The sequence below is a fragment of the Electrona antarctica genome, assembly GCF_951216825.1.
Source record: "Electrona antarctica genome assembly, chromosome: 3".
In the NCBI taxonomy this organism is placed as follows: domain Eukaryota; kingdom Metazoa; phylum Chordata; class Actinopteri; order Myctophiformes; family Myctophidae; genus Electrona; species Electrona antarctica.
This window is the reverse complement of record NC_136808.1, coordinates 52,727,551-52,754,662: the sequence shown is the minus strand read 5'-3', so window position 1 is coordinate 52,754,662 and position 27,112 is coordinate 52,727,551. Positions and strand designations below refer to the sequence as shown.

The 27,112-nt window shown below is 44.2% G+C and overlaps 1 protein-coding gene across 1 annotated transcript; it reads left to right on the top strand.

Moving 5' to 3' along the window:
* The first annotated feature begins 1,229 nt into the window (after positions 1 to 1,229).
* On the top strand, positions 1,230 to 26,598 carry crispld2 (cysteine-rich secretory protein LCCL domain containing 2). Its single transcript, XM_079496746.1, has 15 exons — positions 1,230 to 1,361; positions 5,381 to 5,761; positions 11,130 to 11,248; positions 15,246 to 15,378; positions 18,500 to 18,615; positions 19,799 to 19,899; positions 20,573 to 20,764; positions 21,737 to 21,797; positions 22,077 to 22,143; positions 22,263 to 22,393; positions 22,551 to 22,594; positions 22,713 to 22,785; positions 23,140 to 23,215; positions 24,959 to 25,089; positions 26,483 to 26,598. The coding sequence occupies exons 2-15, from the start codon at positions 5,480 to 5,482 to the stop codon at positions 26,532 to 26,534; spliced, it is 1,578 nt and encodes a 525-aa protein (XP_079352872.1). The 5' UTR covers positions 1,230 to 1,361; positions 5,381 to 5,479; the 3' UTR covers positions 26,535 to 26,598.
* The last annotated feature ends 514 nt before the right edge of the window (positions 26,599 to 27,112 follow it).

The window sequence follows — 27,112 nt, the reverse complement described above, 5'->3', positions numbered from 1 at the left end:
CTTGCCAGCACAGCAGGTTTGTTGTGTCGAGTCAACCTGTGTGTGCTTGTAAAATTCCACCTTTGGTTTCCCACTCACATAGTAAGTTTGCCGCCATACCTTCTTGGGATCAAAGTGAAACCACATATAGAAGTCCTCATTTATATAATGTGTACAGAGGCAATAATGTGAGGAGGTTCTGCATTAGGTGCAGATGTGACTGGACTGTTTACAAGAGGATATTATTATTATTATTGTTGTTGTTGTTGTTGTTATATGATATTTTTCCTTGTTCTCACAGGTTTGACTTATATTTGAAAGAAATCACACCTGTGTGAAGGGAGGGGCGCCCATATCATTGTACATCATCTCATTCTCAGGCCAATCAGAATTTGTGTCCTCACTGCACGTCTTCAATGTTTGTGTTACGCAATGTTTGTGTTTACACAAACACTCAAAATTGTCCATTCATTGTCAATGGCATTTAATGTTTGTGTATAGGACAAAGTTTGTGTTTACACACACTAAAAGCTCGACATAGGAGGCCCTCAAAAATGGGCCTCTGTTATTTCTCAATTGTGGAATTTAAAATAAAGACAATAGGTTATGGTATAATATCCATATTGTTTGGGATAATTATGGAGGGGTTAGAATTTTAGAGTTATCTTAAAATGTTTAGGCAGGCTTTCACTGAGAAGGCTAGGCAATTGGTTCTCAAACCAAGTGGGGTCCCCTGCAAAAATATAGCATCAAAAATCAGTTTAACACTGCACTTCAACCTGATTTTTTACGTCGGCTTTCACAACATAATTATTTTTGAAACATATATTTTTTTATATATAGGCCTATTTTAAACCAAACTCTTCAAATGGGGGCCTGCCTGGGATCCAATACACATTGACATGAAAATGTTTAAGAAACACTGGGCTAGACTAACAATGTTTGCCAAACATTAGATTCATAGAAGAAACCCACCACCCCAGCGTTGCAGCAACATTGCAGTTTGAACTACATTCCTAGCGTTTTCCCTTCGACATCACTTGTCCGTGACGATTGCCAGGAACATAGCCTCCTCTGGGACGGCTGGCAAAGCAAACGGGGGAGTAAAAAAGGAGAATCGGAGATCTTGCCCACCCTAGCCTTGACCAGCGGTGGTCCCCGGACCAGACGTTGATAAACGGTGCTGTAGGGGTCTCCGTCTCTATATAAGGCACTGTGGAGCCGATGCGAAGTCAGAAGTTGAAGTTTGTCTCAGTCAGCGCTCCGGGACCACAGCCAACATACAGCTCCTCCACACACCAAAGCAGAGCCTCTCTATAAGGAACATAAACTGGTGCACAGACATATCGAAGCCACTGGATTATTGCACGGCTAAGATATAGGTAAGACTGAACGAAGATGATATTAAAACGGGCGATAATAGACATAGGCCTACAGTAGGGTATATCATTCAGAATGTTCTGTGATAAATAGTTTCTCAAATTTTACTCGCACTTTGTATAGGCTCTGGTTACTATATTGTATACATCATGAATCAATGATTTATTAGCATAATCAGCGGTGTAGGATTGTGCCACAGTGCCACTGCACACTGTTGCACATCACCTTGGGTGTCTGGGTGAGGTAGCCACGGATCCAAGACGGTCATCTGTCATGACAAAATATACAGGAGTAGGCTACAGTCATGTACTGGTAGGCTGTCAGGGCTAGGTGGTAAGATATGAATGATAAAACAGGCATGTATGCTAAAGCTTCCCATACAGCCTACAAGAGTTTTGAGATTTTGGAAAGATTTTTACTAACTGACTAAATTCTGAATATCAATTCTGGTGTCAGAATTTAATATTTTTAATTATTTTTTCCAAAATCTTGTCAAAATACTCTTGTAGTGTGTCCCATACACTACAGGAGTATTTCGACAAGATTTTGTAATTTTGATCTTAAGCTCTGTAAAATGCGTTGTATCTCCTGAACAAGAGTTTAAATGCTATATGCAGCTTTAACAGTTTGATAAACTTGCATTTCCTCTTTTGAACATTAGAAGTACAAGTAGTGTTCCATTTAAACTGGGTTACTGGAAGATGTGGGATCATCTGTCAACCAACCAGTCACTGTCATGCCTTTTTAGACATCTTTATTAATTTGACATTGATTCATTGATTCTCAATGACCCCCATAACTCTCAGAGTTGCAGTCGACCTGAATCCCCAAGGAACCCTGGGGCTGAGGCTTTGACCACCACTGATTTGAACATTATGGAAACGTCAGATATAGGCCTATCAGAGGACATATTTCACGATCCAGGTTATGTTTGCATTCCACCTTTTGGTGCTTTTTTTCTTTTCTTTTTTCCTCTCTTTTTGGCAGAGTATCATCCATTTGATGTGATAGATAGATTATACCCTTGCAGAGAGGGTTATGTTTGCATGTGTGCGTGTACGTGTGCGTTATTATGTCTTGTCACTCTCTTATAAAATTCATGAGAGCAATGAGAAGCTGGGCCAGAAATAAAAGCTGCTAGAGGTATGGTGTGAAAGGGGGGCACCGCACTGGGAGAAGGGTGGTGCTGCTGGGTCTCGATGCCCAGGCTGGCGCTCTGACAGCGGCTTGTGTTGACACAGTCCCCGGAGCCAAACCTCAAGCTGCCTTTTCATCCAGAGGCAAAGAGCGAGGTGGAGGGATTCAAGGGTAGAGCGACTGTCTGTGTGGAATCTAGTCCAGTGGTAATCAAAGTGGGGTCCGGGGACCCTCGAAGGGTCTTTGAAGAGGTTCCAGAGGATCCCCACTGCTAAATATAGCGTCAATATAACCACTTTAACCCTATTTTATACATTTGGCTACTCAAAAGTAGCCCACCTATAGAAGAAGCTCGCAATTTGTATATAGAGCTTGTAGATCTGCTGTTTTTGAAAAGGTAAATGTAAAATGTTGAATTCTGAAGACACAGACACAACACAGATATTCTCTTTTGGGGGTCCCTGGCACAAATTATTTAGGTCTATATGACCAAACACATTAATAATACAAATTACTTAATTTGGACTTGAATCTACTTAGAGGCACTGCACTGCAGTGCAGTTATAGTTTCATGCAGGATGTGCCAGTCATGTTTCTGGGGCTTTCCTTGCCAGGGAGAGAGTAGCAGCCTCGTAGCGGCTGGGGCAATTCCCACTGGATTGGCAGGTAGCCAGTTATGATCCGGAGGAAACGTAATGGCAGCATCAACCTTCGTGACGTGGGCATGGACTACATGCTGGGGCACAGTATTTGACTACTCTTGCGCCAGATGTGTAATGGTGGAAGTCAAGAAAGGCAAAACTCATAGATTTTTAGATAATGGCAGTGCAGTCATGCTGTGCATCATAGGATGTAGGGTGCGTTCGGAAATGCGCACCGGGAGCACACTCGCCCATGATTTGTAGTGTGCCAATATCGGAATGCACCCAACTCTGCCGGCTACATGAGCATGACAATCATGATAAAGTTACACTGTATTTCCCATTCAAATTGAATACAATGTTCTATCATTGGGAGTAAGCGCTTCATCATGATGCTCATGCTCATGTAGCCGACAGAGTAACCCTGCCTAAGGCCCACAATCCTAATTCCTCCCTTCATCTAATATCTCCTAGCCTGGGCTGGGAGTCTGGGACGCATACCATTTTCGGGTTTATGACCCGGTCGGGAGTGGATGGTAACTTACGTCATGTTGTGGTCACTGGTTTGTAGTCATCAGGCAGGAAACCACAAACCGGAATCAGAAGTACCCCAAATTCCCTGTGATCAAGGGACTTGACTTGGTGCAGCGTATGAATTCGACACGTTTCTTCAAGTACTTCTTGGAATAGTTTGTTTGGGTATATCCATCTTGTATTCCAACCCGTAGCGACTGGAGAGACTGGAGAGACTAAAGCCCCCCCCCCTCCCTCCATCCCCTCTCGGAGCGGTCCCTGGCTGCAGGACACCTCGACCCATTTCATGGGCCAGGAAACAAAGCTGGGACCTTCTACTTCCCAGGCAGGCTCTCTACCCATTCAGCTGGGACCTTCTACTTCCCAGGCAGGCTCTGTACCCATTCAGCTGGGACCTTCTACTTCCCAGGCAGGCTCTCTACCCATTCAGCTGGGACCTTCTACTTCCCAGGCAGGCTCTCTACCCATTCAGCTGGGACCTTCTACTTCCCAGGCAGGCTCTCTACCCATTCAGCTGGGACCTTCTACTTCCCAGGCAGGCTCTCTACCCATTCAGCTGGGACCTTCTACTTCCCAGGCAGGCTCTCTACCCATTCAGCTGGGACCTTCTACTTCCCAGGCAGGCTCTAGTCTCTACCCATTCAGCTGGGACCTTCTACTTCCCAGGCAGGCTCTCTACCCATTCAGCTGGGACCTTCTACTTCCCAGGCAGGCTCTCTATCCATTCAGCTGGGACCTTCTACTTCCCAGGCAGGCTCTAGTCTCTACCCATTCAGCTGGGACCTTCTACTTCCAGGCAGGCTCTCTACCCATTCAGCTACGGCCGCCAATAGCCGAGACGCTTCTCTCTAACTATTTATGTGATTATTATCCTTGTTTATTGACTATGGCTAAATCAACACGTAAGTCGCTCTAGACATAGAGATAATAGAGATGGCACCGGAATTCCCCTCCCATCCACTTGCATGGAGTTGCTCACCCAGCGCATACTCCCTTTTCACCCCTTCTTCCGGGTTGGAAGAGTGGTGGGCTCCGCCCATTTTGGGCCTAAAACGTCATCAGAATTGCATTCATGAAATGTGTAACACAATCAATCATTGTCTTCGTGTAAGTAATCAACTGGGGAAGTGTCATGGTGATAACAATCTAATATAGGTATGGTTGTGCACACTCAATTCATAATTAAGGTTCCAATTTTGGAGCTCTGGCTCATGGACTAAGAACCAAAAAGAACTGGAAACCAACCGGTGGAAAAGGGGTCTCGGTGGCTGGCATGGGGCTTGGCTCTAGATAAGAACATCTGCTAAATGCCTAAATTGTATTTTATATTTATTTATTTTATTTTATATCATATTTATTTATTTTTATTTCATTTCAGTTATGGTTTTACATGTTCATATTAATTTTTACTTTGTACTTTTTTTGCATATTCCATACCAGAAAAGAAAAGGAGCAGGAAGAAGATAAATCTTATTTATACCTGCCCCTATCATTAAAAAAAACATCTAATTGATGCTGCCACCAACCATACATGATTACATCAAATAAAAAAGAAAGAAAAAAAACAACTAATTGATGCTGCCACCAACCATACATGATTACATCAAATAAAAAAGAAAGAAAAAAACAACAGTTCAATGAAACCTCAGGATTGTATTGTGTATTGGTCTCATGGTGAGGTATAACTCAAAGGTGTTTGGTTCCTACAGCCCTCAGGAGCCTCACCAGTCCCACTAAGCCCTGCTCAGACCGGAGGTTCCCGGCAGACAACCTGAACAGACAGCCATAAAACCAGCTGACCAGTAGAGATGACCACTGCCGCCCTGCCCCTGGTCTGGCTCGTTGTTTTCTCCCTCTCCCTGGCCGTCCTGCTGTGTGCCAGAGATGCGGCTGCCCTCTTCCTGCCCGACTCCAAGGTGCTGCGACAGCTGCTGAGCCGCTATGAGGAGGAAACAGACCTCTACGGAAACACGACGGGTGGCGGCAGAGCCCGGCGGGCCATCCGATGGTCGGACCGCGAGGAGATCCTCCAGTTGCACAATAAGCTAAGGGGAGAGGTCTACCCCAAAGCCTCCAACATGGAGCACATGGTAAGACCCCGCCAGTCCTATTTATAGTCATAAAAGTAAAATGATCGCTTTCTTCTTCAAAGTCATAGTTTTTTATTTTATTTTTGTTTTTATTAAGAGTAAGAGTCAATAACCAATAGAAAATAAAGATAAGATAACATAACGTTTTCATCACTAATGGTCGTTATAAGATGGCACAATTTCCATCTACTCACTCTACGTCTCATAGGTGGGCTATATGGACAGTTCAGAAACCTGTCTACTGTCTCTATGTCTCAGAGGTGGGCTATGGTTGGACAGTTCAGAAACCTGCCTATACCAGTGACTTCATTGAGGGGGACAAGACAAACTATGCAGTCTTTATCTTCCTGGAAAATTAGCACAATTAGCAAAATAGATGCCATTTTATTTAACAAAAAGTTTGAAATCTTGTTTGAAATATCAAACCTGCCTAACGAGTGAGTAGACAGAAATTGTGCCATCTTGTAATGACTAAAGACCATTATTGACGACCATATGAAGATGGGTTGAAAATGTGTCAGGTGTTACTGGATTTATTGGCTAGCATACTGTCTGTAGTACTAGTGGAGAGAGAGAGAGAGAGAGAGAGAGAGAGAGACACTGGAAAGACTGCGGTTATTTTTTTCTTTCTTCTTGAGAATGGCTTCTTGATTATTTGTTCAGAGTCTCAGGTCATCGTTTGCGTATTTGGACGTGTCAGCATGCATTTTGCGCTAAATTAGAGTTACAGTTAAGTGTTTAAAAACAGCCCTTTCTCTGTCTTTCTACGCTGGAAAAGATGATATCATGACAGCAAGCTGTTGCCAGCCTGCTGGGCGGCTCTTTTACAAGCAGGATAATAATGCTGACCCGAGCCTACCTGCAACAAAAACAACTGTAACAATATCCGTGAGACGAAGGGAGAAAAGGGGGTAGGATAGGATCGGGGTGAGGCTGGTTCACAGGAGGACAGAGGGAGAAAAGGGGGTAGGATAGGATCGGGGTGAGGCTGGTTCACAGGAGGACAGAGGGAGGTAGGATAGGATCGGGGTGAGGCTGGTTCACAGGAGGACAGAGGGAGATTAAGGCTAGAAGATGGAATATTCTCCTGCTGTTTGAAGCAGGATCTACTTTTCAATCTCCTAATGATTGGAGTGGGGGAAAGGGTGTTAGAGTAACCCTGCCTTAATGTCCAGAATCTTAATACCTCCTTTGGCCAGCTGGGGGATTCCCCTTTGGTTGAGCAGTAGATGTTGAGTTTCCCATGCGCGAGACATGGGGTTTTAATCCAGGCCGTCATATTGGGGGCTCATCCAGATCATTTTCCTGTGTGCTGAAACTAAGACAAAGTAGACAAAGTAACCCTGCCTGATGCCCAGAAGAAGCCTAATATCCTTCTTGGCAGTCCCCTTAAGTTGAGCTTGGTTTCCTATGCAGAAGACCACTCAAAAAAGAGGAGGTTAATAACAACATACCTGCAAAATCCCCTGGAGACGAAGGCAAAAATGTGTAGGATCAGGGGGAGGTTGGTTCACAGGAGGACAGTGGGAGGGAGATTAAGGCTAGAAGAGGGAAAGATCTCTGCTGCTGTTTGGAGCATTAATGATTGGAGTGGAGGAATAAAAGGGTCTTATTGTTGAGATGAGGGACGTGGAACGCCATTGTTTCCAGACATCACTCAGGGTTATTAAGAGAGGGGCCAATGTGTTTATAGAATGTGGTGATGTGGTAAGTGGCCACAATGAGGTTGAATGCCATTTCTATGGACAGGGTCTGTGATCATGTGGTTTAACACACAGTGAAATCCTCCAGTGTTCATGTAACTCTGAGACACATTGTCACTGTCGGGTGGAAACCCTGGCATGTCCAAAACTATTGGACTTGCGACGACAAGAAGTGTTCTGCCCGAACGCAACTAAAAATGTAACCAAATGACCCGTTTGGTTCCATTTGTGCACTCTCAGAGTTACAGATGGATAAATCAACATTCAGCACCGATGATTCCGCTGTGCAGTGCAGGCATAGTAGTGGCAGTGTAGTGAACGGCCTGTACGTGTTGCTGCAGTGTGGTCGGGCTGCAGGGATGTGAAGTCTCACCCTGGCCTAGTGCTTTTCCAAGCCTCTGGAACAAGGCAGCCGTAGAGGACAGGACTTCACATGCAACCTCGGTTCAGGGAGATGTGTGTGTCTGTGTGTGTTGTTTTATGTTTACTGTACATGTGTGTGAGTGTGAGTTTTAGCGACCACCAAACGGCTGGAAATTTACTGAGTGCGGCCGCCATGCAGAGACAAAATATGGAGTCTTCGTTGACTCGGAAAATGCTTAGAGGTCGATTTTTACAGGGATTTCTTTTGGTATTTTTTTGTTTTTGTTTGTTAAAATGTTAAAGCTCTGTATTCTGATATTAATCATTGCTAGCCTATTGAGCATTTGTTCAATAACAGTGGCCTCCCCATCTCCCAATCTCTTTACTGAACAGAAAGGTGGGTCAACAATTTCATCCAATCAGGACGACTCAGGAGAGAGTACCCATTTATCAGCTTTAACTTAACTTAACTAATAGTATTTACTGTTTACATTTTATCTGCTCGTTCAGTTATTTCCTCACTTCCAATTTAACTTAACTATCCTGAATGAGTTGTATTTTATGTTTACTAAAGAGCTTGAGTGACAGAAAGACTCCTGTCACTGAACAAACACTCTCAAATATAGAGAGCTATTTAGCACGCACGCACGCACGCACGCACGCACGCACGCACGCACGCACGCACGCACGCACGCACGCACGCAATACTCTGCTCCTTCCCATCCCTGACTGGTATCCTCCCAGCCCATAATACCCCTGCTCCTTCCCATCCCTGACTGGTATCCTCCCAGCCCATAATACCCCTGCTCCTTCCCATCCCTGACTGGTATCCTCCCAGCCCATAATACCCCTGCTCCTCCCCATCCCTGACTGGTATCCTCCCAGCCCATAATACCCCTGCTCCTTCCCATCCCTGACTGGTATCCTCCCAGCCCATAATACCCCTGCTCCCTCCCATCCCTGACTGGTATCCTCCCAGCCCATAATACCCCTGCTCCTTCCCATCCCTGACTGGTATCCTCCCAGCCCATAATACCCCTGCTCCTTCCCATCCCTGAATGGTATCCTCCCAGCCCATAATACCCCTGCTCCTTCCCATCCCTGACTGGTATCCTCCCAGCCCATAATACCCCTGCTCCTTCCCATCCCTGACTGGTATCCTCCCAGCCCATAATACCCCTGCTCCTTCCCATCCCTGACTGGTATCCTCCCAGCCCATAATACCCCTGCTCCTTCCCATCCCTGACTGTATCCTCCCAGCCCATAATACCCCTGCTCCTTCCCATCCCTGACTGGTATCCTCCCAGCCCATAATACCCCTGCTCCTTCCCATCCCTGACTGGTATCCTCCCAGCCCATAATACCCCTGCTCCTTCCCATACCTGACTGTATCCTCCCAGCCCATAATACCCCTGCTCCTCCCCATAATACCCCTGCTCCTTCCCATCCCTGACTGGTATCCTCCCAGCCCATAATACCCCTGCTCCTTCCCATCCCTGACTGGTATCCTCCCAGCCCATAATACCCCTGCTCCTTCCCATACCTGACTGTATCCTCCCAGCCCATAATACCCCTGCTCCTCCCCATAATACCCCTGCTCCTTCCCATCCCTGACTGGTATCCTCCCAGCCCATAATACCCCTGCTCCTTCCCATCCCTGACTGGTATCCTCCCAGCCCGTAATACCCCTGCTCCTTCCCATCCCTGACTGGTATCCTCCCAGCCCATAATACCCCTGCTCCTTCCCATCCCTGACTGGTATCCTCCCAGCCCATAATACCCCTGCTCCTTCCCATCCCTGACTGGTATCCTCCCAGCCCATAATACCCCTGCTCCTTCCCATCCCTGACTGGTATCCTCCCAGCCCATAATACCCCTGCTCCTTCCCATCCCTGACTGGTATCCTCCCAGCCCATAATACCCCTGCTCCTTCCCATCCCTGACTGGTATCCTCCCAGCCCATAATACCCCTGCTCCTTCCCATCCCTGACTGGTATCCCCCCAGCCCATAATACCCCTGCTCCTTCCCATCCCTGACTGGTATCCCCCCAGCCCATAATACCCCTGCTCCTTCCCATCCCTGACTGGTATCCCCCCAGCCCATAATACCCCTGCTCCTTCCCATCCCTGACTGGTATCCTCCCAGCCCATAATACCCCTGCTCCTTCCCATCCCTGACTGGTATCCTCCCAGCCCATAATACCCCTGCTCCTTCCCATCCCTGACTGGTATCCTCCCAGCCCATAATACCCCTGCTCCTTCCCATCCCTGACTGGTATCCTCCCAGCCCATAATACCCCTGCTCCTTCCCATCCCTGACTGGTATCCTCCCAGCCCATAATACCCCTGCTCCTTCCCATCCCTGACTATGGAGCCCATAATACCCCTGCTCCTTCCCATCCCTGACTATGGAGCCCATAATACCCCTGCTCCTTCCCATCCCTGACTGTATCCTCCCAGCCCATAATACCCCTGCCTGCTCCTTCCCATCCCTGCGTGGCAGCAGTGGGGTGTCATCTCCTTGTGCTCCACCCTGCTTTCCACCGCTATAAAGCAAAACCGCTCAGGAAATGTGGATAATTCAGCTGTGATTGCTGAGGATTTGTAGTGGACCAGGGCCAGGCGCCAGCTGCTCCGCTCAGATGTACCGGGCGAAAAAAAAGAAAAAGAAAAAGTTAATGTTTTACTTGTATCCAGCTCCTTCTGAAGGAAGCCAGGGGAATAGAGGCCTTGAACAGGTTGCGGTTAGGTAGTTAGTGAGTCTGAACAAGTATAGTGGTGTACTGTGTGCGTGCGTGCGTGCGTGCGTGCGTGCGTGCGTGCGTGTGTATATAGCCGGTGGATACATTCCACCAATGACAGGTGAATATACTGTAGCCACTTCTATAAAAGTGTATCTGAGGTCTGTCGTGTTATTGTTAAAGTAATATTTTTGTTTTTTGCTGGGGAGGTTATCTCCATATTTTAACTTTTGATGTTTTTTGTTTATATCTGCTATTTTCACTGTAAATTTTCACTTTCACTATAAATTCACTTGAAAGTGAAAGTGATTAAAGGGGAATTCCACTCATTTTCAACATTTTACTGTCATTAATATACCTTAGAGCTGTTAAAAGCTGATAAAAAAGTCCCTGTGTTGCCTAGAACTGGAGGTCTGAAAAAAATCATTAACATGGTGAAGTACATCTTGATGACACCATCAAGATTGTCCTTTATTCCCCTTTAAGTATGTCTGTGAGTTTTAAATTTCATCGATTATCTGTTTGGGATATACTGTACAAGGTTTGTGTGTTTCCACACAGGTGTGGGATGATGAGTTGGAAACGTCAGCAACTCACTGGGCAGAACAGTGCCAGTGGGAGCATGGACCTCCGGATCTGCTCATGTCTATTGGACAGAACCTTGCTGTGCACTGGGGCAGGTGAGAGCCACTAGCTGGCACAGTGCTTTCTTTTCAACCCTTTTGATGACCCACCATTTGATGATATGATATGATATAGTACTTTATTGTCAGTTCGCACTGAAATTCGTTTTGCGACCCAGCGGCCTTGTATGCAACACATATACACATTTGACATAACACAGGACAAAAACAGAAAAAATAAAATACATTTACATACATAGAAAACATAAGGGCAGAGAGCAATGTCCAGTTTGTCCACACACACAGCTCAGTCTAGTCCTGGCCAAAATCCTGATTAAGCCTCAGAGTTGATTGATGGACAAAAGACCTCTTCAGTCTGACCTTATTGTATGCTGGAACACCATATCTCCTTCCTGAAGGCAGCAACCTATACTCTCCATACAAGTCATGGCTAGTAGTAGAGGTGATATTCCTTGCTAACCTTAGGATGCTGTTATCATACGTGGATGTATAGAGCCTCTGAAGTGTTTGTCCAACACTCTTTGAACAAATGTTTAGTTGTAGCCTGGCTATTTCGTTATCGTTGGATACGATTTTGTCCACAATTCCATGCTGTATTGATGTGGTATACCATAGAAGCGATAACAGGCAGACGATCAAAATAACAATTAATTTACATTGTCTAGCCTAATTGACTAAAATCTCCATCATTTAGCTGCATGGGGACCACCTGGAACCCCCTCCCGGACCACTGGTGACTGGTTGAAAACCACTGAGCTAGCATATTATGTTCAACTCTGTCTCTGTTATGTGTGAATGTGTACCATTCCATGTATTGTTAAAGTTAGTCAAGATCGGTGCTTTATTTTATTTTTTTAATAATTTTTATCCCACAATTTTGTAACCCATTTTTCACCCCTGTGTCAATTATCTAATGTGATCCTGGGCTCTACACACCCTCCGCCAACCTAGTCCCCATATATGGGGGACATGGGGAGAGCAACGGACTTGAACTCATGCTTCCTTCATGCATGAGTGTCCAAGTTGCTCCTTTTACACCTGACAGGGGGAGTTTCCCCATGGTTGGACGTAGCGCGTGGAAGGAACACGTTATTCCAACCAGTTCCTTTCCCCTCCATCAGGCGCCCCGGCTTACCAGGGGAGGCAGTTTAGAGACCAGGATTACTGCATGTTTTTTGTGAGGGTACCTACCCTAGGGGACACGGGGAGAACATGCAAACTCCACACAGAAGGTGCTTTATGTGTAGGTGTTTGTTTTTAACCTTATCTCAATGGGTGCAATTCCAGGAATCTTCTGTCATTTTCACAACACTCATTGCTCCCTCCCTCCTCCCTGCTCTCTCTTCCTCTAACAGCACCGTGTCGTGCACCAAAAAAGTATCAGATCTAGAAGCTGCACACACTGTCACATGTGTTGCGAGCGAATGGATCGCTGTGCAACTAGCTATAAATCAGCCCAAACGGCAGCAGCCTCCACATGAACCACTGTTTTTGTTTCCGCCCCACTGTGTCCTGCCTGGCCCAGTCCATTTATGAGCTCAGCACTTTTCAATACCGTAAAAAGAGATGTTTACAATAAAGGCTGCGATTGATTTGTCAGGCTGTGTTGCCATGTTTAGTTTTTGGGTTTTTTCCTCCCCTCGCCTGAGTTATTCCAATAACCCCGTAGTGGACGGGAGAATTTACAGGCAGTGGTAGAAGAAGTATTTAAGTAAGGTAGATTTGTTAATTTACTAAGTAGTGTTGAAAGTATTAAAAAGTACAATGTTTGCCTCTGAAATGTAGTGGAATAGAAGTATATACAGTATCAAGAATTGGAAATACTCAAGAAAGTATACAGTACCTCAAATTGTACTTGAGTACAGTACTTGAGTAAATATACATAGTTTCTTTACACCACTCCTTACGGGACTGTGTGCCAGCTGGTCAAAACCAAACTAATCACTGGATGTTTGAGGGAAGGGTGGGGGCCGGCCCACAGGGTGGGGGCCGGCCCACAGGGCTTGTGCTGCCTGTGTGCCTCAATCACAGTCTATCTGCGTGTACTTGTATTACTATACTTAGTAGTATAGTAGAGTTTCAGAAAATAGACATTGTGAGAAGCATTTGTCTGGTCCTCACAAGAGAAATGGTTGTTTTATGGTTAAAAACCACACCTGTGTGAAGTGAGGAGCGCTCTTAACCCATTTTGACCTGAGATCAGATTCTAAAAATGTCTAAAAATGATTTTTCAAAAATAGCAGATCTACAAGCTCGTAGCGCGCCACTCGGTGGCGCGCTATGAGCTTGTAGATCTGCTATGTTTCAATAGCTAAAGCATAACATAATGCTAACACCAAAAACGGGTTCCCGCCCAAAATGGGTTAACATCATACATACACCATCATACATCATCTCATTCCGGCCAATCACAATTTGCGTCCTCACTTTTGTCATCAATGTTTGTGTTTACACTGGCCTAATGTGCACAAACACTCAGAACTAGCCATAGGCGGTGGTAGCAAAACAACGTTTGTGTTTACACAAACCCTCAAAGGGCCCCCTCAAAAATGAGTTATAGGCTTATAATTAGGAAAAGATTCAGTTTGCGGTTAGAGCTAGGATTAGACATTTAGAGGTTAGGTTTAGGCTTAGAGTATATATGAATAGAGACGGCACCCGAGTTCTCCTCCCATCCACTTGCATTAAGTTGCTCAAAAGCGCATGAGGCGATTTCACTGTGCATTCTGGGTAGGAACAGAGTGCATTCTGGGATGGATTGGGCCCAAACACATGAACGCGCTGCCGCTGACTATCATTGCAGGCATTCAGCGTTCACGTGTCATCGTGAACGTGCACAATGATAGTCAACGGACCAGCAAGTTCATGTGTTTGGGCCCACGCTGCAATATCAAATTCGGCCACTATGTCCATTTCGCCTCAGGGTTTCATCCGGGTGCCGTCTCTATTCATATATACTCTAAGGGTTTAGGGGATACAGGAGATAGTGCATGCACATCCTCTTTTGAGTGTTCAGGTGCTGGACAAACAGCAGATCACCAATAACACTAATATTGTCCATACTATAGTATACTATAGTCATACTATAGTATACTATAGTATACTATAGCCATACTAGAGTATACTATAGTCATACTATAGTATACTCTAGTATACTATAGCCATACTAGAGTATACTATAGTCATACTATAGTATACTAGTCATACTGGTTCTCAGCTCCATTGGTTTATTTGCTGCTCAACGTTTTGATTACAATTCCCAATTCATTCCTGAACAAGATCATTGTGATCGAAAACAATGAACAGCAAAAATAAACAAGTGGCGCTGAGAACCAGAGTGTGGATTCGGGCGACAGCAGACGAATTTTCCGGAAGTGCATTATTTGTCAATGGGACCCGGCAACTACTGGCGATAGCAGGCGAACAGGCGATGGTCGAAAAGTGGGCGGAGGAACGTCGGCCGAAAAGATAAAAATCACACCCGTGTGAACTGAGTGGTGCTCTGGTCTTTCTTTAGCTCTTCTTATACTAACCATAGCAACCATGCTCGTTTTTTGGTTGCTAACCATAGCAACCATGCTCGTTTTTTTGGTACGAACAAACACGGGTACACGGGTACACGGGTACAAAGCCAGTTGTTGGAGTGGTTTGCACCACTCAAAAATAATTCATCTTTTGGGCGACGTCGCCCGGCGATAGTGGCCGATTGGGCGATAGCCAATGAAATTCAAGCGACGCTCGCCGTTGGTCTCCCGCTGTTAAAACATACTGTTAGGCCTTATGCCTGATTTATAATACTTGCGTGCTGGTGTGTTGCACACTGGCTTTTAGGTACGGTTAAAATGCCCAAAAAGTGTAAAAATCAAATCAAATCGCTGTCCTAAGGTGTGTGTGTGTGTGTGTGTGTGTGTGTGTGTGTGGTGTGTGTGTGTGTGTGTGTGTGTGTGTGTGTGTGTGTGTGTGTGTGTGTGTGTGTGTGTGTGTGTGTGTGTGTGTGTGTGTGTGTCTGTCTGTGTGTGCCCACATGCTTCAGGTATCGTTCCCCATCCTACCATGTCCAGGCCTGGTATGACGAAGTGAAAGACTACACATATCCCTACCCTCAGGAGTGCAACCCCTGGTGTCCAGATCGCTGCTCAGGACCCATGTGCACGCATTACACCCAGGTGAGACCAAGTTACGGAGGTCATGGACAGAAGGAATGCACAACACTTTCCCCACTAAGCCTAGGTGCCGTGCGTAGTTGTACATCTGAAGGAATGCACAACACTTTACCCACTAAGCCTAGGTGCCGTGCGTAGTTGTACATCTGAGTGCATCAAAGGGAAAGAAGATCAGAGTTGGCTTCTATGCAGGTCTAATTTTATCTGCATTTCAACTTATATATATATATATATATATATATATATTAGAGATGTCCCGATACTGTATCGGTATCGGGAAAAGTATCGGATCGGCCCTTATTTGTCATATCGGGTCATATCGGTATCGGTGAATATGCCAGTCTAACCACAGATCCGACAAAGGGGTTGATACTATGGCAGGTAAATAAAATGTTGGGACATGTGGAGTTTGCTTTGGAGTTGCCCAAACTGCAAGTGCACATTTGAGTGATGAGTCTGCTATAAACACAACACGAGATATAGCTATAAACACAACATGAGATCACGACACTGGTATCTGTATTTGGTATCGGTATCGGCTAACACAGAAATTGAGGTATCGGGATCGGATCGGAAGCGAAAAAAGTGTATCGGGACATCCCTAATATATATATATATATATATAACGGTGTATATATATATAGTATATAAGTTTTCACCTCACAGATGTTTATTCATTACATGAGTTGAGTTTGAGCAGCTTTTGTGTTTGTGATTTGTTTCTCTGAGCAAAACTGGGTCATTGGAGCATCTTGTGGTTTAAGGGACAGGAGAGTTGAAACGCAGACATGGAAATAATAACGTGTAGAGCAAGGAGAGGCCAGGGATGACAGCAGTGAGAGAGGAACAGAAAGGACCCGAGATGGCAGAGATGATCCATGGGAAAAACAGAAAGGACCCGAGATGGCAGAGATGATCCATGGGAAAAACAGACACATAGGGACAATTTGCTGGCTCTCCCTGTAGACTTCAAGACGCAGTGCCATGATTTTTGGCACTTTTCCCATTTTTCATTTGTCTTGTCTACATTACTCCTCCAGACCACCCGATGTGGTTAAAATGTGCGAGGATATTTTGCCTGTCTATTTCCAGTTTCTCATTGTAAACTGCAAGCTTCTCTGGAAAACGGACGGGGCGGAGTAGACTGGACTCCTGGTGTATCAGGGCCATACTGTATACCTCCCATTACATTGGCGAAATGCATCGCTCCAAAAATGAATCATACCGAGCCTGATGTGAATGCAACTCAAAAAGTATTATCAAGAGAACGTGGAACTTCTTTATGATGTAATGTAATCGACACAACTATTTATTTGCTAATGTCTTCGTTACAGCAGCATTGTTGTAGTGAAGCTGTTTTTACTAACAGCATTTGGGAAAGGAGGCAGATGAGTAAGAGAAAATCCATGTGGGCAGTGAAAAGTCAAAATCTCTATTTGTAATGAATGAGATGCCCACAGAAAATAGTGTTTTAACACTTAAATGTACAGTTTTTGGAAGAAAAGAAACCAGGTTTTGCTTTCACTTTGTCTGGGTCTGGGATAGGTTTTTGAAAACAGCCTGGATCCCCCATCTGTCTTGACTGTCAAACCACATCGCTGGCATGTGGTAACAGTTAGCCATGCCTAGCCATGCCAGTTATTCATTGCTTGACCTGGATTCCTTTGAAGACACTAAAATACAGGAAACGTTGCCAAATCTGAAATGCTCACCTTGTCTACGTCTTTCATCTTCTGGGAATACTCATGTGTCGGTGAGCCCTAGCTGCTTCCTAGATGCCCTAACTACTTGGAATCGGGATAGACATTGAGAGCTGACTCTCTTACTCAGTGGCGTGCACAGACATTTAGAGGGGCAGGTGCTCAAGTTAAAAAAGGGCACCTTGTGCAGCGCGTGGAACCGGCCGGTTGCCTTAATCTATTTTGGGCGGGAACCCCTTTTGGTGTTAGCATTATGTTATGCTTTAGCTATTGAAAAATAGCAGATCTACAAGCTCATAGCGCGCCACCGAGTGGCGCGCTATGAGCTTGTAGGTCTGCTATTTTTAAAAAATCCGGGAGAAAAAAAAAGAAGAAAAAAAGTTTTTTTCTCTTTTTTTTTCAAAAGGGCACATTGCCAAAGGGGCAGGGGGTGCTCTAGCACCCCCTAGTGTCTATCTGTGCACGCCACTGATATTGTTGTTTTACCACCATCGCTCGCAGTGCATGTGCTGACTCACTGCTCCGACTCATGTCACTGTCCCAGGAAATGGATAGACGTTCCCAAGATAATATGGATATGGAGAAGATGATGATTATGATAGTTTAAGAGTTTGAAAGAAATTGAAGAGTATCATGAAACAGCATAATATTATTCCTCAGTAGTGCTACCATATGAAGATGAATCCCCATTGGATTATAAAAAAAACATTCACTCAGTTTTACAATAACATGGTATGTATGCACACACAGGGCAGGGCTCATATAGCCTGGTTAATAAACCAGACCGAATCAGCCGTAGCCAGACTAGGGCTCATATAGACATACAATGTGGAGAGAAGGTGGAGAGATCGGCTGCCACGTACTGTAGCAGTGCCTTGCTGAAGGGCACTTTGCCATCTACTGTACCAGTCCACACTGTTATCCATGCTGGACTTGAACCGCCCCCTTCCCCTCTGTAGGTTAACCATGGAGCAGGTTCATTTTTAATATTTCTTTTCAACAGAAGAAAAGTTGGATCTGTCCAGATTCTCCCCTTATTTAATCAAACATATTGTGACATTTATTTCCTTTTCCACTCTGGATGATGAGAATAATCACTCTCTCACAGAGAAAGCCATCTGTCCCCCCCCCCCCCCCAACTCAAAGTGTACAAATGATTGATTCCATTTGTACACTAATTTTTAATGCTAATGTTATATTATCATTCAAATCGTGATGTTTTGTCAATAATTTTGGGGTCCACTTTCAATATCCTCACAGCTCACCAGAGCCCACAGGTTGACAATCGCTGGGGCAGAATGAAAGGCTCTGCTCTGGCTATGAACTTTCTCTCATATTTGCAGGACTAACGTTACCTTGGCAATTGTTCTGTGTGAAAGGCTAAATTTTGTCTTTTTCTTTCCGTTGTCTCTTTTGTCTCACAGTTGGTGTGGGCAACCACTAGTCGTGTGGGCTGTGCTGTGCACGTGTGTCCAAGGATGAGCGTATGGGGAGATGTCTGGGAGAATTCTATTTACCTTGTGTGCAACTACTCCCCCAAGTACGATCAATATTCCTCTTTTTCCATGATCAACATCAATACACAGCAACAGAGTGGTGGACAGTATTAAGTACATTTACTTGAGTATTATGTGTATAATTTTTTTTTAGTATCTTATTCTTTACTTTACTTTAAGTATTTGAATTTTTGGGATACTTGTGATGACTTACTTTGTGACTTCTTTTAACCCCTCTACATTTCTAAGAAGGGCAAATAAATTAACCACTCTATCGCCAAGCTCCATTTCAAATATAGTGAAAATACAAAATAGCTAAAAAGATATTACAGTACTTTAGCTCAATTACAAATTGACATAGCAACTTTCACTTGTAGTTGAGTAATATTTGACCAGGAATATTATATACTTTGACTCAAGTACTTGGGTTGAGTACTTTGTCCACCACTGTTAAGGCCTCACTCAGACCTTTACTGCATTGCTGTATGCTTGTTGGATGAATGTTGTGTAGTGTCATGGCCGCCCCAATGCATTTCCAATGGGAGTCACATGGTTTGACACAACATTTGTGTTGTATGAGGGGGAGGGGCGCAGTCGAAACACAGCCGAAAGCCATACAACAACTTGTAGTCCAAAATGTTGACTACAAACCATGTGACTTCCATTGGAAATGCATTGGGGCGGCCATGACACTACACAACATTCATCCAACAAGCATACAGCAATGCAGTAAAGGTCTGAGTGAGGCCTAAGACACTTGAGTGTGCATAGCCTCTTGAGTGTTTACATTCTCTATGCTTGCAGTATTTGGCTTGATGCTAAAGTGTGTGTTCCTAATATACTGTACTAGGGATATGTGGTGATGGCTTGCTGTTGCTGTCCAATGCTATTGTTTTAAGTGTTTGTCTAAGAAGTATGTATGACATATTGAGGCTATTAACATTCCTCACCAAGACAGAATAGAAAAATAATGAAGGGGGAAACAAAAATAATAAAGAAAACAATGAAAGAAGGGCAAAGAACGGTCGCTGGCTTTCTAGACAGCTCTTGAAGTTTTAATTGCCAGGAGAGACATCATCATGGATTGTTTTTATTAGCTTGTGAGACTGAGAGTCTAGAAGTGATGATGATAATGAAAACAGTGCTCAATACAATGAGCCCAGTGACACTTGAATGAATACGGTAATATTCCACCCAGTCAAAGCTGTTTGTTGTGAACTTCTCCAGGGGCAACTGGATAGGTGAGGCCCCATACCAGCATGGCCGGCCATGCTCCCAGTGCCCTCCCAGCTATGGAGGAAACTGCCGGGCTAATCTCTGCTACAAGGGTGAGATATGCAAGGATACACACAGTGGCATTTAGCACTAGGAGTACACCAGTTAATTGAGATAATTGATTCAATCTGTATAAAGATTGTAATACAATAATTGATTTTGGGGGGGAAACAACTTGGGCATGTTATTATATAAATGTATAATGACATTTACACAACTTTTCTAACATAACAAAAGTAGCATATCTATTAACACTGCAGTACAGGCAGCGAGAACAAATGCTAAAAGGATAACACAAAAACTGTGGTCCAGTATAATCGGTTATCAGTATAAAATAGGGCTTAATTCTAATAGTGGTAAATAAGACAATCAATATTATTTTGATATTCATAAATATAAAAAATAAAACAAAACTATAACAATTGTGCTTCTCAATTATTCAAAAAGGTAATCAATAGAATAGGCATGTGCATAACTGTAGTCCCATCCCATCCATCTGATTGGCTCGGCAGCGCTGAGCCAATCAAACAAAGCCATATTGACATTTGACACTGAACCAGAAGAGGAATTGGTATGCCACCTCCTGGAAACCCTGGACTACATATGCACAGACTACAGAGCCCATAATGCAGCCCTATTTAGCAGTGCCTTTGTTGTAAAGGTGATTTGCATTTGCAGTGAATATGTGACAGAACAGAATATAATTGTGACTTCTCTTCTCCGTAGACTCTCAGCGCACAGAGACAGAGGATATGAATGAGGTGGAAAAGCCACAGGTTCCAGTGCCTCCTCGTACTACTACCACCAAGCCCATTAGCAAACCCAAGCCCTCTGCCCCCAAGAAGACCCCAACCAAGCCTTCTAGTCCCAAACCCACCCGCACCCCTCACCCTAAGACAGCAGGCAACATCTACTTGGGTATGTATAGGAATGTCTGGATGATAATGTCAGCCATTATTTGACTTTTTTGAAGATATCGTTGTCGAACATTATGCAGTGTCTCGGTTTTTAACCTCTTTCAATCTGGGGCCTCTATTTTGGCCAAGTCATTATAGGGGACATTTATTTTATTGTATTTTATATGTTGCAGATGTACAGGCTCACACAGCGTCACAACGTCACATGTTGTGAGGCTCACACAGCGTCACAACGTCACATGTTGTGAGGCTCACACAGCGTCACAACGTCACATGTTGTGAGCTTGTCCATCAAAAACTTATTTGAGCTCATTATGATTTATTTGTTTGCTTATAAGTTAAAAGAGCATTCAGTGATTTGGGTGATTTGGAAAACCCCCCGGTCTGCCCCGGTAACACGATGTGCACATGCACGCACTACAGTGGGGGGGACACGCAACAGGCAAACAGCACGCACACCAAGGCCCGCCCCCGCACGATCATGATTGGAGGAAGGCCCCTGATTGGATGAAGGCTGGGCCACCTAGCCAGGGTTAACTGGGGACAGGGAGAAACTCCTTATTATGGTCAGCACACTCTATAGTAGGGAGGATTATCACAACAAAACAATAAAGAAGTCACATTTGAATTAAGTGAAATCACTGAATATACCTTTAAATGTTCTCAATTAAAATAATAATAATAATAATAATAGATTTTTTGTTTTCTTTTGTGCTTTTTCTGCCTTTATTGATAGGTTGAAAGTAGACTGACAGGAAATGGGGAGAGAGATGGGGGGGAAGACAGATAATAGAATAGTTTTTTTGACAAAATAATGGTCAACAAATCTGTAATCTTTTGTCTAGGACTTTCCATAATCGCTATTGGTGCCAACAATGGGGCATTGGTCAGGCTCTAACACTGCTAGTCTTCCATGGTTTTCATTAATCCTACTACTGTAGGTGTTTTGATTTCATTGCTCTTCATCTTACAGCTCAGACCATTAAGTGTGAGACCAGAGTGCGAGATAAGTGCAAAGGAGCCACTTGCAACAGGTCAGTCTATATTGTTTTTTGCTGATATATCAGCCATTATTTGGCTTTTTTGACAACATTGATATCAGCAATTATGCAGCCGATGTGTCCCGATCATTAACCACATTCAACTTGGTGTCCCTATTGGCCATGTCATTATAGATGTTTTCACGTTGTGACACACTTTTTTCGCATGCATTTGGACAAAATGGAGAGTGCTTTCCAAAATCGTGATCGAAAACAGAACCACAAATCTGTTACTCTATTCAGTCTAAAGCCAGTCACTCTCTGACTCTACAGGTATAACTGTCCTGCTAACTGTCTCAATAAGAAGGGGAAGGTATGGGGAACTCTCTTTTATGATGTGGTAAGTCTGTTGTATATGAATTTATTTTACATATAGTACATCTTACACCACTCAATTACTATTAATCATTAATGAATTAATTATGAACTATTACATACTATTCTTTGTGATTGTTTCAGCAATCAAGTATTTGCCGTGCTGCTATACATTTCGGTGCCATTGATAATAACGGAGGTTTAGTGGACATCACAAGAATGGAGAAGTTTCCATTCTTTGTCAGAGCTGCAAAAAACGGTGTTGAATCTCTCAGGTAGATGTTTGTGCTTTGTTCCGGCAAATATGTTGAAATCCGTTTTTTTTAACCATATTGCAATACAGCAATGAGACGCAAACATTATTTCTGATTTGTGCGATCACCGATGTCCGGAGAATAAGTACTTTCTTAATCCATGTCTTCTCTTTTGCAGTAAATATAAAGCTAGCAATGCTTTTGTGGTGGCCAAGGTGGAAGGTAAATCAAGCCTTGTTTATTTCTCTTAAAATTACTTCAGTATTACTTCAGTAACTGTGTGTACCTTCACATAAATATTGTGATGTTGATGATGTTTCTTCTCTCCTCTATGTGACAGAAATGTCGGTGGACTGCTATACCACAGTGGCTGAAATCTGCCCCTTCAAAAAGCCTGCCTCCAGCTGCCCAAGGTGCCCTCAATGTCCAGCAGAAATCTACAGCAGTGTTTCTCAAACCTTTTCCATTTCAAGGACCCCTTTGCGATATAATTGTTTTAAAATCTCTGGGACCCATGATACACTATCAAATCCTCAGTGTTAAGTGAAGAAGGGTCCATTTGATGTATACACTGTCTAAGTTACAGACCTGTAACGATTCCTAAGTATCAATCATTTAGCTGGGGACCCCAACCCCCACAATGACGCATGGGGGTCCCTGGTCGCTGGAATTCAACGTCAATGACAGAAATATTTATGCAGACTAAAAAAATAACCAGCTGGTGCCTGAAAATGAAACATGCTAATGTTCTTTAATGTTTTCCTCAGAGTACTCTGTCCTGCCAACTGCAAGAATCAACCTTCATATTGGTCACCCGTGATTGGGAACAACATCTACACATGTGTAAGTTGTGCAAGTAGTAAGTTGACTCTCCATTTCCTCAGTAAGAGAGTTCAGAACAGACCTGGAATTGGTAGTGACAAGCACAGGTCATCTTGCGGAGGTCATGCAGTTCACCCCCCTTTTGGGAGGCTGAGACAGAGAGGCCTTGGTGTTCTGATCTGAGTTTTTGGATTTGTTGCATGATTTATGTTAGAGAGATGAGTGGTCTATGCCCCATGTTGCCCTTAAGAGACCATGCGGTCTTTGTGGTGCAAGGAAACCACGGGGGCTTCTGAACTACAATGTGAGCATGGCTTGTCAAGAATGGGAGCTGTGGTGAGGCCAGCCTGCCCAAGGCTGTCAGTGTGTCTCTCTCACAGCTCTGCGCCCGACCAGTGACCACACACATAGTTGTTACAGTGTGTATTGGCTTGGTCAGAAGTGACCAAGCCTATGACAGATGTTGCATATAGTCTAGTTGAAGAAGATGAGGAAACGTAGGAGAAGGATTGGTTTTAAAGATAAATTAATAATTGGGGCTTAGCTTTGGGATTTACCAACTGGCACATCAACACAAGGTTGCTATTTTACGAATGAGTAAGCTTTTCCTCAGATGAACCTGCTGACATAATGTCCAGCTGATCACAAATCTTAGCCATCCAGAGATCTCCAACAAGCTATGTTTTGGGGCTATAAAAATTGACAGTCACATTCACAGCATCATCATCAAGCAACGTTATCGCTCATGTGTGAAATGTACTTAGGAATGTTAGTTCCTTAGGAATTGTCATTCTTTAGTACTGTAGTTGGATGTTGGAGACGTGCTTTCTGTGGATGGTGGGGTGAGCTGTATAGTCAGTGTGGATGATTATTTATTTAACGATTGCAAAATCCATGAGCCAAGCAGTTGCCTCCTGGTCTACTGTATGAACTACTGACTAGTCCTCCTTTTAGTCTTTGGAGAGAGCAAGCTTCAATGATGTGTTCCATTGTTTTCTCCTCTCCACAAGAACACAGTGGGCTTGGGCTGCTGGTCCAGCAAGCTGGCCATGCAGCGGCCTTGGAAGGTTGACCACTCTCTCATTGTGAGGTTTGTGCCAGGAACCATGTTGGGTAGGGTCTGACACACATGGACTCCAGGAACCATGTTGGGTAGGGTCTGACACACATGGACTCCCACATTCATTTTCCAAAGCTCATCGGGTGGTGAAGTCAGCTAGGGGTATTCTTCCAAATTGGTCATCTGCATGGATTGGGAGATGGGGGGAATCTTTGACTTATTGAAGCATCCTTTGAGCAAGTTGTACTCACTGGATATATGGGAGGGTGGGGGGTCGGTGGTGGCTTATGTTGGATAAGACAGGGAGTGCTGTTAGTGTGGATGATGGGTTGAGCTGACTGTACAGTGTGGATGGTGGGGTGAGTGATCTGTTTAGACTATAAATGACTAAGGCTGCTCCTGAATACGAGCTAGTGGTCAGGCCTCTGACTCAGATTGCACGCACGCACGCACGCACGCACGCACGCACGCACGCACGCACGCACGCACGCACGCACACACACACACACACACACACACACACACACACACAGAGTATACACACGGCCTACAGTGCACGACTGAACTGTTTTTGCTCTTAGGTCCAGCAGGACAATATGAGGCTATTATATATATTTTAATCAAATACATACAAATGCTGTATATTTTTGCCACATTTTAACAAGGTCTCCTCTCCATCCTCTTCCCTGTCTCCATGCCCTCAGAGCTCCAGCATCTGTAGAGCAGCCATCCACGCTGGGGTGATCAAACCAGATGGAGGCCTTGTGGATGTTCTGGCTCTGGACAAGAGAAAGAACTATGTTGGAGTCCACAAAAATGGAATCCAATCTGAAAGGTATAAATCTACTCAACTGTAACCACATGAACCCAATCATACCACTTCTTTGGGGTGAACATTCTGTGAAAATAGCTGATTTAGAAGCTCACAGTGAGCTTTTAGATCAGCTATTGTTGGCAAAGAGATTTGATGTTGAGAGAAAATGTTTTACTGTGTTGGTCGGTTGTTTCACATTTGTTCATTTGCTGATGATGCACTGCTTTATTTGCCTGTAAACCCAGTAATACAAGTAGTCTTGGTTTTATAATGATTATCTAAGCAGAGCATAGATTAAATACTGCCTGTATTGCAACTATCTTTGCCATAATAATGATAGATTTCAGAGATTGTGCGAGACGAGTAGAAGTGTACTTTTGACTGTCATTTTTTATGTGATGAATTTCCCCTATATTATCTTTCTCCATTATGGCACTCTCTTGCACATCAGTGTTCTAGCATCGCCCTCATGTCTGTGGTGTGGTCTTGTAGGCCAGAGCGCAGGCACGGAAAGCCTTATGGTCAAGTCCATGTTTGGCACGAAGGGCTATAAGAGTAATGGGGTGGTTTGGTCTGTGGATGGGCCACACATGGGCTCTTTGTTTACTTTACCCAAGCATTTCAATGGAGTGTGCAAAGTGCTGCATGGCCAAAATCATCTGAGTTTGAGTACTGTGAAATTTGATGCAGAAACTCGGAGGCCATCTCAGGGCGTTAGGATTGAGCATTGGGTCCCAAACAGTGTGCTGAGACACACTGGGGTGCCATGAGGCGAGTCCAGGTGTGCTTTGCGATTCCGTGACAAGAAAACATTATTATTTAAAATTAATAAATTGTACAAAGCGTTATGAATTATATTTTAATTTACTATATCAGTTCTTTGTGTGCTCTCATTTCCCAATACGGAGGCTATACCCAACATTTTAGCCACTTACAACATGGCATCACTATTTTTGGGCATTTCATTGGCTATTTCCTCGATGAATACAGTTGAAATCATGGCATATGCCAACATCTAGCAGCAGGGCGGGCAGTTTGGACTGGCCTCTGTTGCAGGGGAAGTAATCACAGCCTATCCAATTACTCGAGGATGGAAAAGCCACTGAGTCAGTGCTTCCCTGCATTGATAATTACCACTGATCTGACACCAGTAGGACTGGCCTCATACTGACATTAGTGAGCATGGCAGGCTTTCAAGGCCTCTCCACTAATGAACTAATAACAAAACCATGAAGTTAAATTCGAGCAGAGGTAGATGGAAAGGTCAGTTTCTGCAGCATGGTCATAGTGAGCCAGTGTTTGAGTCATGTTTCGGAATGCCAACATGTTTTGACTTCAGGGCACAAAATAAATAAAAGTGGTTGTGTTGTAGAAGTTGTTTAAGTGTAACCCGTCCGCTTTGTCTCTCTTGCAGTAAGAGCAACACTGAAGGAGGCTCCTTCCGTGTCTTTGCTGTGAGGCAGTGAACCATCACAACTCCTTTGTGGTTTCAAACTGAACTTTGTCCAATCCAAGAGTCCCCTCGTCTGCTATTGATGAGCAGCTGTGCAGTTGGATTCCACGGTAATACATGTCTCTATGGCCTCACTCAGACCTTTTATTTATTACTGCATTGCTTGCTGTATGCTTGTTGGATGAATGTTGTGTAGTGTCATGGCCGCCCTAATGCATTTCCAATGGAAGTCACATGGTTTGTAGTCCACATTTTGGACTACAAGCTGTTGAATGGCTTTCGGCTGTGTTTCGGCTGTGTTTCGACTGCGCCCCTCCCCCTCATACAACACAAATGTTGTGTCAAACCATGTGACTCCCATTGGAAATGCATTGGGGCGGCCATGACACTACACAACATTCATCCAACAAGCATACAGCAATGCAGTAAAGGTCTGAGTGAGGCCTAACTCTGTCCCTTCGGAGGAAACAGAACATGCTAAAGGACTGATAGACCCGTTCTCATTTTAGGTAATCAACAGTAGCAATTTTAATGGACCTTTTGGTTGTTTATTTTCTCTGCTTTTAACTCCAGATGTGGATATTTTTTTAA